Source organism: Sinohyriopsis cumingii, chromosome 10, assembly GCF_028554795.1.
Source record: "Sinohyriopsis cumingii isolate HCF-2022 chromosome 10, ASM2855479v2, whole genome shotgun sequence".
Classification (NCBI taxonomy): Eukaryota; Metazoa; Mollusca; class Bivalvia; order Unionida; family Unionidae; genus Sinohyriopsis; species Sinohyriopsis cumingii.
The window spans coordinates 19,002,470-19,021,853 of NC_142970.1; the positions used below are offsets into that span (position 1 = coordinate 19,002,470).

Here is a 19,384-nt window from a genome sequence, read left to right on the forward strand (position 1 = left end):
TAAGGGATTCAAATCTCCCATCAATAATTCAGAGTCATTTCCCCTAGACGGAAGAGAAATATCATGCCGACCATACTGGCAATCTTTCACACATATCCACGTTGGTTGAGTCGAGACTCGAACCTTTGCGAACTGAGATAAAATGTGTGAGTAGACTAATCGGTCTCTCTTGGACTCTTTTTGAAGATATATAATAAATGCCACCTGTCGTTGTGTGTGTGTGTGTGTGTGTGTGTGTGTGTGTGTGTGTGTTTTGGAAATTTAGTGTAACTTTAACAATTTTTCAGTCATATCGCTACCATGTCTGCAGTGTGACAGTTTATAGTAACATCTGGCATTGAGGCATCATGCCGCAGACATGTAGCATCATGTCCCACCCAGTCATATAACCCTGACACCAGGCCGACCAGTCCTAACAATAACCTCTTAATGCTGAGCACCAAGTGGGTTCGAACCCCCGACCTCCCTCATCCAAGGCGGACGCTCTAACCACTAGGCCACTGGAGCGGTCGCCACCTGTTGGTAATATGGAGTTTTATAATTCGATTCACCTGTGTTTTTGATACCGTTTATTTTCAAGGTCACAATCTTAAAATATTGGCACTAATGGTATCACTACGATGATATAATAATTTCGTATGCACGCCAGTGACGTATCATCCTCACATTAAGCAACCGGCTGCTGAGGGTGGAGGGGGAAGAGTTGTGGTGGGTAGCATAAATCCGTCAAACAACCTTGTTGCTGGGAGGGGCAGCATTCCTTGCTTCGCCACTGATATAGATGCAATAAATATGCGTACCCTAATAGTGCTAATGGAGACAGAATCCGGGACAACTGAACCAATACTCTTGGTATGACGTCGTAACTTTGTATGATTATTTTACTTGAAAACCACTATCCGACAATTATTAGATTATCTCCCCATATAAATTGGTAGAGACTCAGTATGTGAAAAGGTAAATGCTTCAAATAAAGGAGGTCATACAGCTGAGCAAAATATTACACTGTGTATACGTTTAAATATCCCATAATATTTGCATACAATGTGTAAGTTTTATTACCTAACATATGTGCATAATTTCGCTAATTTAATATATCGAGATATTGTGTGATTTATATTATATAATGTGCGCATGATTAATCGAATTTCATTTTCACCAGATCATGCGTAAAATTCGGGATTTAGCAGTGGCTTTAGTGCGCTATGAGAAGCAGTGTCAGAAGCCGCCATGTTGAGGAGCACTGTCAAAATGAAGTAACCCTTGCCTGTATTGTGCTGTCGAGAGCCTAAAAGATCAAGGACGATTGGTATTTGCTGGAAGTAAGCGATCTCCTTATTAAATCTGGTTATGGTCCGGAACCTTTTTGAGACCATGGGCAAAAGCATGACCTTAGTTCGTCTGGAGCCACGAGATCACAAGCGCAAGGTACCAGCTGAGATAGACTTCCTTAGATATTATTAACATAGTGGAACTACGATCAAAGTCAAATACATTACAAAGGTGTCAGATAACTAATGATGTTCCACTGGAAAGTTATTTCCCACAAAAATCTTGCATATATTTCAGTACAGCTGGTGTAAAAAAAAATGAAGACAAAGACAAAGACAAAACGGACAAGCCATCTCATCTCTTACGATATTTAATCTTTATTTAATTTTCCTCTCTAATGTTACTTGTTTAGGCTCGAATAAACAGTAACAAAAGAAAGAGTGAAAACAACAAGCTTTGCAAAATTTAACAAATAATTTATTTCCTTGGAAAAAACACTATAAAAAATTAAAAAAAGTAAGAACTTAAGGTTTTAAGAATCAAATTCAAAAGTAATCCAAGAATAATCTACGAATTAAATTTTAGAAGTCCTAAGAATGTTCTAATGAATTCAAGTTCGAGTCCCGACTAAGAAACCAAAATAGAAGGCGATGACGTATAATGTAGTCAGTATAGTGTTGTGTCGTCTATAGTTCTTTTTTTATTCCAGTCAAAAAAATTTCCGGTGTTTGAATTTCCTAATGAAATTTAAATAAATGCCTTTGTCCAAGAATTTTGTATGAGTACTCAAATATTTCCAGGCAATATTATAACTCCAAACTGACACAACAGGCACTGTCGAGTGTAAAGAAATAGCCCGACTGACGAAAGAAAAGTTATACAGTAACTTGCAACGCAAAACAGATTCCCGGATGAGGGTCAGCTCTCCAGATTTTTCGAGAAGTATTTAAGTCTACAATCACGTAGTCCCAGTATGACCTTGACAAACACCAATCATTTTATTCTAAGTAAAAGATATAAAATTAAAAAGTTGTTTACTTGTCTCAGTGATTTCTGAATTAAGGTCGGGAACTAGGTCAGCATAAGATACACAATTCTGTGTTTACGATAAAGGGTCAGGTCAAACTGAATTTTCTGGAAAATATCAAATTCCTAGTAAACAAAATTACATTATTTTGATATGTAATGAAATTAAAAAATAAAAAGATTTTAAAACTTGCAAACACTTAAATTAAATCAAATATAAATTAAATCAAATATACATAACACTTTTCCCCATAAACAAAAAGAAAGGCTTATATGGTAAAGCTTTCCTTTTATCATATATTACTTATACATGAGGTTAAGAAGAACTTTTCTAAATTATATAAAGTGTATATGAAATAATACACTGTTATACACGGGAAAGTTCATCTGCTGTTAAATTATCTTTCCCCTTGATGTGTATGATGTCACTATCATATTCCTGTAACAACAAACTCCATCCTAGTAGTCTTTGATTTTTATTTTTCGTCTTGCCAATGAATGTAAGGGGGTTGTGGCAGTAAACACGATAATCGAAGAAGGAACTGAACTAATGTAAACTTCAAATTGTTGTAAAATAGAACACTGGATGACCAATACCATTTTCGTCTTCTTTAATCAATACTGCTCCAACCCCAACACCACTTGCACCAACATGCAGTTTAAATGATTGGCTGAGACTTGGAACTGTAAGAACTGGCGTGATGTTTAGTATGGCTATAAACGTGTTAAAGACTCCTAACATTTTTCAGTCTAAAGAACTTGATTTTCTTACTCAATAAATTTGTCAGGTGTTCAGCAATTGTAGAACAATTGGAGAAAAAATTTCAGATAGTATCCAGCCATATCTAAACATTGCATCAGTTACTTTTTACTAACAGGCACAGGGAATTTAGAGATAGCCTTGACCGTAGCATTTATAGGTTTAAGTTGTCCATGTCCCACGACATGTCCTAGAAATGTTACATTAGCATGGCAGAACTCACTTTTGGATAAATTAGTCGTCAAACTTGCATGTGTGAGTCTGTCAAAGAGTTGTTGCTCAATGTTCTTTCCATGTGTCGTTGTAGATGATGACATCATCGATATAAGCATCACAATTATAGACCAGAAGTAATCATATTCATGAGACGTTGAAAAGTACTTGGTGACCCTTTCATCCCAAACGGCATTACTTTATATTGATAAAGTCCATCTGAAGTCACGAATGCCGACAACTCCTTTGCCATTTTCGTTAGTGGAATTTGCCTAAATGCTTTCAGAAGGTCAAATTTGGTGATATACTTGGCATTTCCGATCTTATCAATACAGTCATCGATTCTTGGTAATGGCAATTAATCTGTTTTTGTTACACTATTCACCTTCCAATAATCAGTGCACATAGTTGTATGTGGTTTTAGAACAAGTATGCATGGTGAACTCCAGTCACTTTTACTGGGCTCTAAAAAATAATTCTCCATCAAATACTGAATTTGATTTTTCAAGTATTCCTGTTTGTGAGGGTTCATCTTCTACGATTATTGTTTCACAGGTTTGGAATTTACAATTTCAACGTCACGGAAAATGTTGTTAGTTCTTGTAGGAACACCTGGAAATAAGTGCTCATCTTGAAATAATAACTGTTTAAGTTTATTCCTTTCTTGCACTTGCTAATGGGAAAGTTTCCTGTCCAGATCTTTCATACTTTTTGAATTCCGAAGATTTATCACTCCAATATCTGCCGAATCAGATGATATTTCTTCACTTAAATCTTCACTGAGTGGGACAGGTAAAAACTAAATTAATTGCATGTTTAACATGTCTGTCTCTTTCAATATACTGGTACTCCTATAATTATTTAGATCAGGAGTACTAATGTTATTATTTAACTCATTCATTTTCTTCGTAACTTTTTAAGGGCCGTAAAATCTAATCTGAAGAAAATTTTGAAGAATGAGACAGAACTCCATTATTACCAAATTCAAAAGTTCTCTCCATTGTAGTTCTGTCCTATCATAATTCCACTTTTAACTTTAACTGCTGAATGCCACATTCAAACATAATAGGCTGGTAAGTTCCAAATATTTGACCCTTGACCCGATTTTACTGATTTTGGAAGGCGAAACTGAGTAAAACACTTAATCAAAGTTTTAATATTCCTCAAAGGAATTGCCTCTGGAAACCTTGTTGATTCACACATAATGGTCAACAGGTAAGGAACCGACACAATCAACCATAATTTTACTAAATGGTTCGTCATAGGTAGGAATAGGTTGTAAATGAGCCTTATGTATTTTCTGGTTGGGTTTTCCTACCATTTGACAAGTATGACAAGATCTACAGTACTTACAAACATCACTTTTGATTTTTGGCCAGTAGAAATGAGTTAAGATTTTGTGATAAGTTTTATCAATCCCTAAATTACCAGCCAAAGGAGTTTCATGGGTCAGACTAAATAGTTCCTATCTGTAATATTTTGAAACTACAATTTGATAGTTCACTGACTACTCTTCACCAGCAGATACCTCGGGAGGTCTTCATTTTCTCATGAGAATTCCATTTTTAATGAAATAATGGCAGGTACTTGAGTGGCTTCAGTTTTACTAACAGCTTCTTGAAACAACCAGGAGATCTCTGGATCTTTTTCCTGTTCGACGACAAAATGATTGTCCTTTGTCACCCTGATTAGAATAAAGAGAATGAGTAGTTGGAAGAGGATCACTGTGATCAATACCTTCTGACTGATCCAAACAAGGAGTGAAAGTGACCTCATCTAAAACCATTCTTCCTCTTTCATCCCTGTTAGTTCATTCTCCCTTTTTCTTTTCTTTCTTCATCAATTCCTTCAGTCATACACGTTTTCGTTCTTTCTTACTTCCTTTCTTCCTACATTCGCGTGTCACTAGATTAGATCCAATTTATCACCGTACGATTTTAACACAGCAACAAAGAATAGACATGAAATCTAAATGAAGATTAAAACCCAACAATCTGTCACCACCCCCCGCAAGAAACATGAAGTCATTAATCATATAAAGTTAACAAAAATGGTGTACATGAATACATACTTTTATCAAATGGCTTCGTGTCAGTTCTGGATTTAAATGCAAGAAAATTTATAAGCACATTGCTTAGTAGATACGTGTACAAATTTATACGTTTACACACACTTTGTTTAGTGTGTAATTATACAAATTTTTACGTCCATACACACTTTGCTTTGTGTGTACGTGTACAAATGAACACGTCTACATACGCTATGCTAAGTGGGTACATGCACATATTTATACGTCTACACACCCTTTGCTTAGTGGGTACGTTTATTAATATAACAACAACTACTACTACTACTACTAATAATAATAATAATACTCGACTATGTAAGATTATTAAATATTACAATGACGACAATAATACATCTTAAACAAGTTAAAGATAATTAGCTTAAAATTGACCAATTTGTTTGAAGTCTAACTTAAAATTGACCAATCTGTTTGAAGTCTAACGTAAAATTGACCAATCTGTTTGAAGTCTAACTTAAAATTGACCAATCTGTTTGAATAATTGTAAGTCTGACTTAAAATTCATCAATAACATTTCTCCAGTCTGGACTTAAGCCTTGAGACACTTTGGTGATAGTAGGGACTCGGAAATCTGTTTCGTTAGTTAAAATTTATACTCAAGACAAAACTTTGAAAAAATGGACAAGAATTGAATGCGTTCGGCAAGGACCGTGATGTCCCTATGTGTGTGTGTGGGGTGGTGGTGGTGGTGGATTGATGGGGGTGGGGTGGCAGGCCTCTGTCTTTGGGAGTAGGCGGCTACTACCACGGTTCCAAAGTACTTATCAACGTAAATGCCTGTATTGTTATGGGTGATACATAAATGACAGTGCTGTTATGGGTGATACATAAATGAATGTTGTTATGGGTGATACATAAATGACAGTGTTGTTTTGGGTAATACGAATATGACATTGTTGTTATGGGGATACATAGATAACAGTGTTGTTATGGGGGATACATGACTGACAGTGTTGTTATGGGGGATACATAAATGACAGTGTTGTTATGGGGGATACATAAATGACAGTGTTGTTATGGGGGATACATAAATGACATTTGTTATGGGGGATACATAAATGACAGTGTTATTATGGAGATACATACATGGCACTGTTGTTATGGGGGATGCATAAATGACAGTTGTTATGGGGGATACATAACTGATAGTGTTGTTATGGGAGATACATAAATGACAGTGTTGTTATGGGAGATACATAAATGACAGTGTTGTTATGGGTGATACATAAATGACAGTGTTATGGGAATACATGAATGACAGTGTTTTATGGGGGATACGTAAATGACAGTGTTGTTATGGGTGATACATGTATGACAGTGTCATTATGGGGGATGCATATACGACAGTGTTGTTATGGGAGATAGATAAAAAAACAGTTTTGCTATATTTTAGTAAACTATTCTTTACAGACATCAAACCAATTCAGAGGAAGAGCACAAACACAATACAGAGATTTCCCAGCTTAACTTTTGTGTCCGCTGACGTACCCGGCTGTTAGCTTAATCAGATATCCTATGTATCGATTCTTTCTTAACTGTAAGTTCTAGTTATTTGATATGCTGTATGCAAATCAGTTAAATGTTAACACAACAACCTCTCTTAAAATGACATCCTCCGTTAACACAACATCCTCCCAACTGAGGAACGATAAACTGATAAATGTAAATCGTTCACGATCCCGGATCCAGAACGTTGTTAATTAGATGGAAGGGACACGGTTTACAAATATAGTCGCCCACGCCTTCTTGATAGGTATACATGTGCCAATTGTACAACCCTAGATAGGTATACATGTGCCAATTGTACAACCCTTGATAGGTATACATGTGCCAGTTGTACAACCCTTGATAGGTATACATGTGCCAATTGTACAACCCTAGATGGGAGGAGGTTAATGTTTAGGGAACATTGTAATCAGAAATAAACAACACTAGCTGTGAATGGTGCATTATGTAAGAGTTGTGCTTTCTGTTGGGCTGAAAAAAAGGTGAGCCCCTTGGCAACATGTGAGATTATGTTAATCCATATCTGGATATTATTTTATATTTTTTATGATTTTTTTTTAATGCGGTACATTGCTGAAAATGTGTATGTTTGACTAGATAATTCTCACCCCTCTCTAGTTCTAGCAGAGTTACCTCTCTTAAATGCAAAGGAGTACCTGGTTTTGTCCTTGTCAAATTGACAAACTAACATCGTTCTCTATGACAGTGTGTGACACGCATGCTGAGGTGGGATTAAAAGTATATTTATTTCACAAAACATTAGCATTGAGGTCTATGATACCTGATAACTTTCCCATCTTGGTTTAAACAATATTTATTTACCCCCCAAAAAATGTCATGAGGATGTAGTCAACATGAGCAAGAAATATGGAGGATTGAGTAACAAGCCTCAGCTTATTTCGAGTTCTCTCCTTGCTAACAATATGTGTTGTTTTATTGTAGCTAACTGAATAACGAAGGAATAATATTGCAAACACTGAAATATGCTAAGAAGGTATTAAAGTAACAAATAGTAAAACATTACTGTAATAAGGTCAGACAGTAATTAATTACCGTTTACGTGTTACTATATACACGCAAATCATCAAAAGAGGAGAAAAGTGAGAAAAAGGAATAAAACCTGCATATGAAGTAGGGATGGGTAGATAAAGGACTCTTAACTTTAGCTTGGGTGGTTTATATGTTTATACCAAAGATAGAACAGCTTAACGTTAAACATAAGCAATGAACAGGTAACTATGTACTTATGTACCGCCTTAATCATATCCGCCTTCACGTCAAATGGCTGCTCTTTATATATGTGATACGTAGCGATATTAATGCCGTGGTTTCTGAGAGTAACATATTTTGCACAGTATAAGAGAACATGCTTTGCGGTTTCTAGTTCGCTGCATGAACATCTATTGCTTGGTCACAAATGGTTTTTTGAAAAGATCGTCGTTCAACGTCTTTGCACATCGTGTAATATATCCGTCTATATGTCTTGTTTTTGCTCGGGCATATGTTCCCTATCAGGTACCGGAACCGGAATTGTATGGTGGTATTTTTATTCGGACACATAAATATATTTTATCCCATTCTCTGCACGTTGCTGTGCTTTGTTGGCCATCAAACAATGTGTCAAGTATTTTACCATGATGACCATCAAACAATCTGTCAAGTACCTTACCTTGACGATCATCCTGCTTTCTGTCAAATATTTTACCTTGATGTCCAGCATTCATTCTGTGGCTTTAAACACTTCCTTGTTTCTGTTGTAGCACATCCTCACGTCGTATTGATGAGGCATCATCATAATTTATTTTCGTTTTTTGGCCCGTAGTGTGCCCAAAAACTGCTGCGAATATTTGTTTTCTTCTTTAATCTCTCTCTCTGTCTCTGTCTCTCTCTGTGTCTCTCTCTCTCTCTCTCTCTCTCTCTCTCTCTCTCTCTTGGGCCTTGCTGCATCTCTCTGGGGTTGTTAGTTTTTGGGCTGTTTTTTTTTTCCTTTTTCGGCTTTAATCCTATTAATTTTCCTATTAAAAATGAGTCCTTCATAGCACATGTGTCTTGAATGCACCTCTACCGCTGGCACATTCGTCATTCCTGATAACCTTTTGTCTATTTTATCAGTACAGCCTTGCTCCACGAAGATATTACTGTCGACTAACCTATGAACAGATTATTTTGTATCCTTTCAAATTCGGCAAACTACAGCGTGTAATTTGTTGCTATACTGCTTGAATGTAATATTTTGTATCGTTTTGATTTTATTACTCAAACATGTATAGATTAATCATAAATTGACCCCACTTAACTCTTCGTTATTTCGCATTCACATTATTGTCTTTTAGGTTGTTTCTATTAAATCGTTTTTATTGTTCACTTCGAACATTGTTCTAATGTTAGCTGTTACAATGTTCGTCTAAGAGTAATGATTGTGAGAAACATAAACCCCTTTCTCGCATCTTTTTCGTTCTATTTGACAATTATTAAAGTCCTTCTGTAAATGTTCCAATTTAAACTGTAAACTACTATAGTTTGTCAATAGTATTTTTCTCCTTTTTTCTCCATATCACTCTCTAAAATATATATTTGTGTGTTTATCATTAATTCAGTCGGTTGTACATATTATTTTTGCTAGGCACAAGTTTGCAGTCTCTCTCTCTCTCTCTCTCTCTCTCTCGTACTCTCTGCGCAATGTTATTCAGGATTCGAGAAAGACAATAATCTTTGATATACACAAACAATCCAAATATAATATTTTTATATTGCAATGGTTAGTGCTGTTCTCGGCAAGTAAAAATTGGTAGAGTATCCATCTGTATTAGTCATAGATAGCAAACCATCTCTAAAAACGGCTAAAGTAATAAACATGTTTGAAGGATTAGTAACTAACGGTCCAGCATTGACGTAAAGGAAGCATTGACGTAGAGGAAGCATTGACGTAAGGGAAGCATTGACGTAGAGGAAGCATTGACGTAAAGGAAGCATGTGTTAAATATGAGCTGACTCTAATTCATCTCATGATGAAGGAAAGAGACACGGCAAACCAATATAAATTGTATGAGGTTTAAATTGTAGAACTTAATGATTATAAACAAAACATACGCATGCATAGTCGAATGAAATATTAAATTTAGGTCACCCATTACATAACAACCTGGACGGTGCTTATCTCTCAAAACGTCTATTCATAATGCTGATGAAAGAAATGTTTGTAACGATAACGGTAGTGCAAAATTTTCTTTCTAGTAGACAAGTTAATTTGCATTACATTTTCAACGTACCTTTCAGTGAGTTTAGTGTCCATGTTTTCTACAAGTTTCTGTGAAAGGCCATGGCGTTGTCATTCCTTGAATAGACTGCACCGAATCCTACCTGTGCGCACTCAGTGAATATGCGGATCTAAATTTTGGTACTCATTTCAACCCTTTAATAATATCAAAATTTGTCACAATTTCTAATTCAATATCGGTTTAGAAGATACCATACCACATCAAAGTTTCTTTTATCCAGTATAAATTGTGTATATCGTCTACTTTTTGAAAGTTCAAATGAAACATCACATGGTTACTGGATATGTGTGAATCATTTAACCTTGAATCGAATATTTATTTGCTTTGGTTGGTACAGCTTCTTCATTAAAAAAATTCCAAGATATTCAAGCTTTCGTAAGTGTGTACGTCTTTCTTCAAATATGTAGGTGTCTTTACCCAAAAATGTTAATCTCAACGACCTCGTGTCTCAACGACCTTGTCGTAGACCTTAGCTACATTCTCTAGACCTTGACCCATGAACCGAAATCTATCAAGCAATCAGATAATTCTTTCCTGAGGAAGTTTCCGAGATCCAAAGTGCTTGCTGAACGAAGTTTGTTTCGAAAAATTTATTTTATTGCAGATATTTCAAATCTTAGCTGAATAGAAGAGACTTAATATCCTCCATTCTCATTTTGTAATACACTGTTGTGCTGTCTGCAGTCATTTGTAAAACTACTGAATGCATTCAGTACGTCTGTCAACAATTCATTTTTGTAGCGTTTTATGGATTAATATGAGGTACATGCAAAAGCCTGAGGGAATGTGTTTACCTGTTTTGCATTGTCCAACTTTGTCATTGCTCTACCTGACGACTGACACGATTGATGTATTATCTCCGTTACATTTTAGGCATGTTCAGCACGATACTTTTTGTTTGCAGGACGATGGCACTTTCAAAAATGCAACAAACAAGTTGCGAATCAGCTGAAATTATAAACTGAACAACTGGTCCATCTTCTGTCGTTATTTCTATGAAATGTGCCTAGATGTGTGCATATAATGCTTTCTTTCTATTTATACATGCTTTACAGATCATCCGAATATGATCAACACATCACTGTGCGTTATATTTTATGTCTTATTTTCTCAATCGTGTCTAATTTACCCTCTATTTATCGTACACAATGACTGTATTTTTAAAGTTTTTATACACACTTACCTGGTGTATTTAGTCCGCGAAGTTGAAGAAAATCATGTTATGTTTTCTACATTTACAAAATCATTGGTGTACTTCACGTTTTGAGGCACATCTATATACGAGACTCCTCTGATCATTCTATCCTTTAAACATTCATCTGTTATTATTTCCTACCCACAATTGGTATACAAAATCTGAAATAAATGTTCGATGATAAAAAATAAATGTCCCTATTTAATATAGCAATAGGATTTGTTCTGTCGTGAAAATTGTTTTATTAATTTTTTTCTCCTATCTAAATTGAGCTTTGCACAGGCTTTGTACAGGCCTTGTACGGGCTTTGTACGGGCCTTGTACAGGCTTTCTACAGGCCTTGTACATGCTTTGTACAGGCCTTGTACAGGCTTTGTACAGGCCTAGTACAAGCTTTGTACAGGCTTTGTACAGGCCTTGTACAGGCTTTGTAAGGCTTTGTACAGGCCTTGTACAGACTTTGTACAGGCTTTGCCCTTGGCCATTTATTATGTCAGATCATTCTCCTAACTGTACCTTTTATAGAACCAAATTCCCGAATTCTTCCAATGATGACTTTGTTCAAATGTGTTTCATTGTGACTTAAAAACGTATGTAAATCTTGATTGTTTTCAATGTAAAATATAAACACATTCAAGTCTAATAAACTAAATCTCTAAATTGTTTCGCAATGATTGTCTAAAAACAAAGTATTCAAACAGATTAATTCTCCTCTTTTGGGGAAGTTACTAAGGAACTTTAAATATTTCTCATTTGCGTCTGAAATCTTCAATCAAGTATCGCAACCACCATCATCTTCCAATCAAGCATTGAAACCTTAATTACTAAATTTTTAAACTAGAAGGATTAAGAACTTTTTTGTTCTGCGATCATGCTTGTCATGAAATGGCTAATCAGCTTTGCTTATCCTCGTTACGCTTTGTATGGACTACTTCATCAGATTTGCATGGACTGCTTCGTTACGCTTTGTATGGACTGCTTCATCACATTTGCATGGACTGCTTCGTTACGCTTTGTATTGACTACGTCATCAGATTTGCATGGACTGCTTCGTTACGCTTTGTATGGACTGCTTCATCAGATTTGCATGGACTGCTTCGTTACGCTTTGTATGGACTGCTTCATCAGATTTGCATGGACTGCTTCGTTACGCTTTGTATTGACTACGTCATTAGATTTGCATGGACTGCTTCGTTACGCTTTGTATGGACTGCTTCATCAGATTTGCATGGCCTGCCTCGTTACGCTTTGTATGGATTGCCTCATCAGATTTGTATTGACTGTCTCGTTACGCTTTGTATGGATTGCCTCATCAGATTTGCATGGACTGCTTCGTTACGCTTTGTATGGACTGCTTCATCAGATTTGCATGGACTGCCCCGTTACGCTTTGTATGGATAGCCTCATCAGATTTGCATGGATTGCCTCGTTACGCTTTGCATGGATTGCCTCATCAGATTTGCACGATACTTAGCATGGACTGTTTGATCATGCTTCACCCTCCCTACATCATTATGTTTTAAATAGTCTGAATCATTTTGCTTTACACTGACTTCGTTGTCAGATCTGCATGGACTGCATCGTTACGCTTTGCATTGACTACGTCATCATATTTGCATGGACTGCCTCGTTACGCTTTGTTGTTGTTGTTGTTGTTGTAGGGTTTAACGCCATTTTTCAGCACACGATAGGCTATACATGGCGGCCAGTATTAATGGTGGAGGAAGAACCAGGGAAAACTCCGGAAAGAACCACCGACCCACGAGAAGCTACTGGCAAGCTTTCTCACATACCCACATTAGCCGAATCTGAGACTCAAACCCACGCAGACAGAGGTGAAATGGCAGTGATCCGTAAAGGCCACTCGGGGCACCGCGTTACGCTTTGTACGGAATGCTTCATCAGATTTGCACGATAATTAGCATGGACTGCTTGACCATGCTTCTCCCTCCCTACATCATTATGTTTTAACTAGGCTGAATCATTTTGTTTTGCATTGACTTCGTTATCAAACGTTATCTGATCTCTGCGATTTGCACTTGCTATAATGTTGTCACGATGTGACACGGCATGTCCAACATTGACAACACAGATTATTGTGCCAGCTTATCAGTGACACGACATGTCCAACTTTGACAACACAGATTATTGTGCCAGCATATCAGTTGCACTAGAGTAGCTAACACTCCTCTTAATGCACCTTCAAGTGCAAGAGCTACTGAGTTGCACTTCCATTACACTTCGTTGGTTCTTCATATTACTCAAGTTATTGTGCACAGTCCATGTAAAATTTTATTTTTTTCAAGCGGTTCAGCACTAAAATATCACTTTAGTCTAGCAATGAAATATCAGTATGACCCATCTATGAAATATCACTATGGTCTACGGACTCGAGGGTAGTTCTGAGTTTGGGTGGTTCAGAAATTTTCTAATATTATACGAGAAGGATGTCAAGAAAATGTTCATTTTCAAAATTTGCTAAGTTGTCTAGAAATCTTAATAAATGATCGAGGTGGGTTGCGAGGTAGAAGTGGGTTGAACAGGGTGAGTTGTGAGGTAGATGTGGGTTAAATAGGGTGGGTTGTGAGATAGATACTGGTTGAATAGGGCGGGTTGTGAGGTAGATGTGGGTTAAATAGGGCGGGTTGTGAGGTAGATGTGGGTTAAGTAGGGTGGGTTGTGAGGTAGATGTGGGTTAAGTAGGGTGGGTTGTGAGGTAGATGTGGGTTAAGTAGGGTGGGTTGAGATGCAAAGAATAGATAATATGTGCTGATTCGGAAATTGTGAATTTATTATTGGGTTTGATGGCGGCTGCACATCACAAATATTGCACTACTACATTATTTACACGTGTTGATAAGCAGCAGTTACGATCTACTTATCTGGCATTCTCTGCATTGATTTACGTTTCAACTAGAAATCAGAACATTCGCAGGTCAGAAACAATGAATGACTTTAAAAATATCCATGTACGAAAAATATTTATATTAAAGAAATTTACCCAAATGCGTTGCCGATAAAATAAAATTATATCAGATTAAAAGACTGAATTTAATGTTTCTATCAACAAAGACAGTGGTCACCAAATGGGCGATTGGTTGAAACAAAGACACGCATACGCCACAGTTAAAAAGGTTCAAATTTTCGCCAGGTGAGATAATTACAGGTGAGCTCGCTAGCTGTTAGACTGATAAACAACACAGGTGTATTCAGAGTGACAAAATTCCATCCGCGCAGGTTGAGCTAGTACTCTTGGTAAAGAACGGATTAAGATTAAAAGCTACGGAAAAGAGAATAAAATGGTAAGTAATACTCTAAATCCTATCTTATAATACCAGCTATAGGTCTTTACTTTTCTAAGACTACACTGGGTGATCCCCCTTGCTTCCAAAACGAAACAGGAGGTTCTTTTCTTTTCTTCTGAAATTGCCTGTGCGATGTATGGTTGTTTTAGAACTTACTTTGAATATAATTTAATAGTTTTAAAATAAAGGTTCATTCATTTAATATTGCTTTTTTTATAAGGAAACATTTAATGAAAATAAATAATTTGCGGGATGGAATGTAATACGCTGATTAAATAAGTATTGGCTACCTTCTCCATTGTAACGAACAAACTTGGTATTTGTTGAGATAAAATGGATCTAAGCATTGGCCTTTGATTCATGTACATAACTCCATAGCAAATACACATTGCACATGTTCTTACATACATTGTAAATTGTTATCGTTCAGTTCAATGCATGATGCATTGATATCAACATTTACAGATCATGGTTTATCTAGAAATGTACAACGACAGCCATTGAGTTCACAATACACTGTATGGTGAAATGTATGTCATATTAAAGTGTATGACACACAATCTCCAGGGTTATAACATTTTTGTTTTATAATGCTTGGTCAAAAATATATCTAGGGTTAAAATATTCGTGTTGTCCTATATAATGAATGGCATAACATCCATATGGCCAAAATGATGTTGTTTTACGATGCATGGTACAAATTCGCTATGGCTAAAATGATGGGGTTTTATAATGCATGGTTTAATACCTCTATGGTTAAAATGATGTTTTATAATGCACAGTATAAAATCTCTATGGATAAAATGACGGGGTTTTATAATGCATGGTATAACACATCCATGGCTAAAATGATGATGTTTTATAACACATGGTACAAATTCTCTATGGCTAAAATGATGGGATGTTATAATGCATGGCATAACACCTCTATGGCCAAAATGATAATGTTTTATAATGCATGGTACAAATTCTCTATGGCTAAAATGATGGGATGTTATAATGCATGGTATAACATCTCTATGGCCAAAATGATAAATGTTTAATAATGCATGGTACAAATTCGCTATGGCTAAAATGATGGGGTTTTATATTCATGGTGTCATACCTTTGTTGCTAAAAATATTGTTATGACTGCGTTAACTATTGTTTTAAAAGGTTATATAAAAATTTTAAAAACACTGAACGAGCAGCGTTTTGCTTTATTATTATTATTATTATTATATATATATATATATATATATATATATATATATATATATATATATATATATATATATATATATATATATATATATATATATATATATATATATATTGCATGAATAAGCATACTCGCTAGTCTTTATCACATCTGGTATCGATGTGGTTTATTTTTACCGTGGCATTTGGTTCTGACAGTCAACACTGAGAATAATGGTCATTTGAAAGTCAGTGTAACATCAACGTCTCTGTTCATGATACATTTCAATATGTTTTATTCAAAGACTTTCGTTTCAATTAAAAATAATGTTTTGTCTAATTAAAATGTAACAACCTTTTAAGGTTTAAATTATCGAATTCCCACAGTTATAAATTTAATCAGTTTATTTAAAAGAAGACATCATAAAATGACCTATAAATGTAATAATGATAGTTATATATAAGTAAGAAGATAAAGTGTCATGCTAATACTCATAGTCATGATTATAAGAATATAAACCGTCATGTTAATATTATTATTATTGGCTGTGTTTTCATCCTGATCTGATTTAGGGTATTATTTTTGACACGCATTAAATTTGATAAAATACTAATATTACTTTAGAATGTTATTTTGCATGGTACATATTTAAATTGTATTAGTCTTTTTAATATTCACATTTTTCAACATATTTACTGTGTCATATCAAAGTATCAAGGTAGTCTTACATCCATGATTTTCAATTACATTTACTGTGTCATATCAAGGTAGTCTTACATCCATGATTTTCAATTACATTTACTGTGTCATATCAAGGTAGTCTTACATCCATGATTTTCAATTACATTTACTGTGTCATATCAAGGTAGTCTTACATCCATGATTTTCAATTACATTTACTGTGTCATATCAAGGTAGTCTTACATCCATGATTTTCAATTACATTTACTGTGTCATATCAAGGTAGTCTAACATTCATGATTTTCAATTATATTTACTGTGTCAGTAGAATTTAAAAATAGGTTCCAAACATCGTTCCTTTGATTTGGATTAAAACAGTGATACTCCACATAAATTGCTTAAGTTCTGATATCCTGTTTGAAAGAGGGAACATGATGCAGCAAAGGTAATTATGCGCGACACGTATTTTTATTTTTTTTAGTTGCAATAAATAATTTGGCCAATATATTCTGCCTGTGAAAACGTGGCTGCATGGGTCGTGTATTTTGCGGTTTTGACCCAGAACGCTTTGTTCATTATCGTATCAAGTGAGTCATTTACCATCTAAATTAATCTGTGGCGAGGAGATTAAGTGGTTTGTCCGTATTTTAGGTCTCGTAAATTTCCCCATCTAAATAAATTTCTATGTGACTCCATATAAATTTGTCCAATTCACCTCGTGGAATAGACCAAGAGAGATCGTCAGTGACCATGCATTCCAATTTACCTTGCGGAATAGACCAAGAGAGATGGTCAGTGACATTACATTCCAATTTACCTAGTGGAATAGACCAAGAGGGATGGTCAGTGATATTGCATTCCCTAAATATTGGAAATTAATAGAATCTTACCTCAAGATTTCTTATTCAAAAGGATGCAATGTTTATGTAATTTAGTTTGACTGGTTTGAGTCTGCAAGGCTACTTATTCGCGAATAGTGTCAATATATTTATACTTGGAACCAAACTGATTCTTCGCCTCATCAGAAATAACTAGGTCATACTCATTATCAAAATAATATAATACAAAGTAGCTTACGTCGACATGTATCCCATGTACATTAGCCTTAATAATTTGAGTATTGTATGTTGACCTTTACCACATGTAAATGAGCATTAATATTTAGGGTATTTTATGTTTACCTTTACCACATGTATATGAGACGTTATATTTTTATATTTTGTCTTGAACCATTATCCCATGTTAATTAACATGAATGTTTTGAGTATTTTATGTTGATCTTTACCCTGTGTAAATTAGCATTAATATTTTAATATTTTATGTTGACCTTGACCCATGTAAACCAGCAATAATGTTTTAAATATTTTATGCTGACCTTTACTTTATGAAAATCAGTAATAATGTTTTAAATATTGTTTGTTGACTTTTACCCTGTGTAAATTAGCAGTAATATTTGGGTATTTAGTGTTGACCTTTACTCCATGTAAATCAGCAATAATGTTTTTAATATTTTCTGTTGACCTTGACCCCATGTAAACCAGCAATAATGTTTTAAATATTTTATGCTGACCTTTACCTTATGAAAATCAGCATTAATGTTTTGAACACATACCGAATATTACATGATAATGTTTGAAAAACTATTAACTTACAATGCCTTCAATCTGTATACGATGTGTAGGGGCAGCAGTCATCTATCAGCAAGGAGGCAAGTGATCGGCTGCTCCAATTGAAATCAACAGTAGCAAATGTTGATCCTCCAATACTGACGGAAACTGTGAAAGCAATTGACCTGCTCTCTAATGGCAAAATAACCAGATCAGATTATATGCAAGCAAAAGCTTAGTAAACCGGAAGCTGGCATATCATATGACACATAAACTGACTGAGCTCTTCCAGTCAATATGGACTCAGGGAACGATACCCGATGATTTTTAGGATGCGTCCATCCTCCACTGGTGCAAGCGAAAGGTAACATACATTTCTGCGACAAGCATCGGGGCATATTCTTGCTGTCAATAGCCGGCAAAATACTTGCCAAAATATTACTGAATGATCTTGTTCATATCGATCAAGGGCCCTTGCTTAATAGTTGTTGGGGATTCAGGAAAGGACAAATGACCACATACATGGCATTTTCACCTCGTCAACTCCAAGACAAATATCAGGAACGGATATACAACCTGTAGACGACATTCATCAACATGACAACAGTTTTAACACAGTCAGCCGTTGAGGCCTTCCGAAAATCATAACACAATGTGTTAGCTCAGTGATATTCATCATTATGTTTCGGCTGTTCCATGATAACATGCTTGCTGGTGTCGTGGACGATAGAAAGTAATCTGAACCATTCCAAGTAGTCACTAGTGTAGTGAAGCAAGACTGTCTGTTGCCCCAGGCCTCTTCAACAAGATGTTCTCTACCATGCTTACTGATGCCTTCCGTGACCATCGAATCGAAATGTGGCACCGGACTGATGGCAGACCTCTCAAACTTAGGACATTACTTGTGGAGAATAAATTACTGTTCGTGGTGATCTCCGATTTGCTGACGACTGTTACCAGAACGCCAAAATCAGAATCTGGCATATAACACTGTATGGCCATTTTCTTCAACTTGTGACAATTTAGGTCTCACAATCCGTATCAATAAGACAGAGGTGATGCACCAGCCTTATGTAGAATCTATCATCACAGTAAATGACCATCCCCCGTTGCAGTGAACAAATTCACCTATCTCGGCCGCACACTCTGTCTGCCTTTGTCAGACTACATGTAAATGTGAGGGAGAGCAGAAGCATCAGTCTACAAATAAAAGGTAAGTACTACAAAGCCATTCTGTTGCCGACCCTGCCGTAGGCTTGCGAAACCTGGACATTT

General features: G+C 35.8%; 1 protein-coding gene across 1 annotated transcript in view; it reads left to right on the plus strand.

Annotated features, from left to right (window-relative positions):
- The first annotated feature begins 14,479 nt into the window (after positions 1-14,479).
- Positions 14,480-19,384, plus strand: part of LOC149789676 (sodium- and chloride-dependent glycine transporter 1-like) — a 64,727-nt gene continuing 59,822 nt past the window's right edge. Inside the window, exon 1 of the mRNA XM_089971691.1 lies at positions 14,480-14,638. Within this exon, the coding sequence (XP_089827817.1) occupies positions 14,636-14,638 (3 nt within the window). The 5' untranslated portion in view covers positions 14,480-14,635. The remainder of the gene's footprint in view (positions 14,639-19,384) is intronic.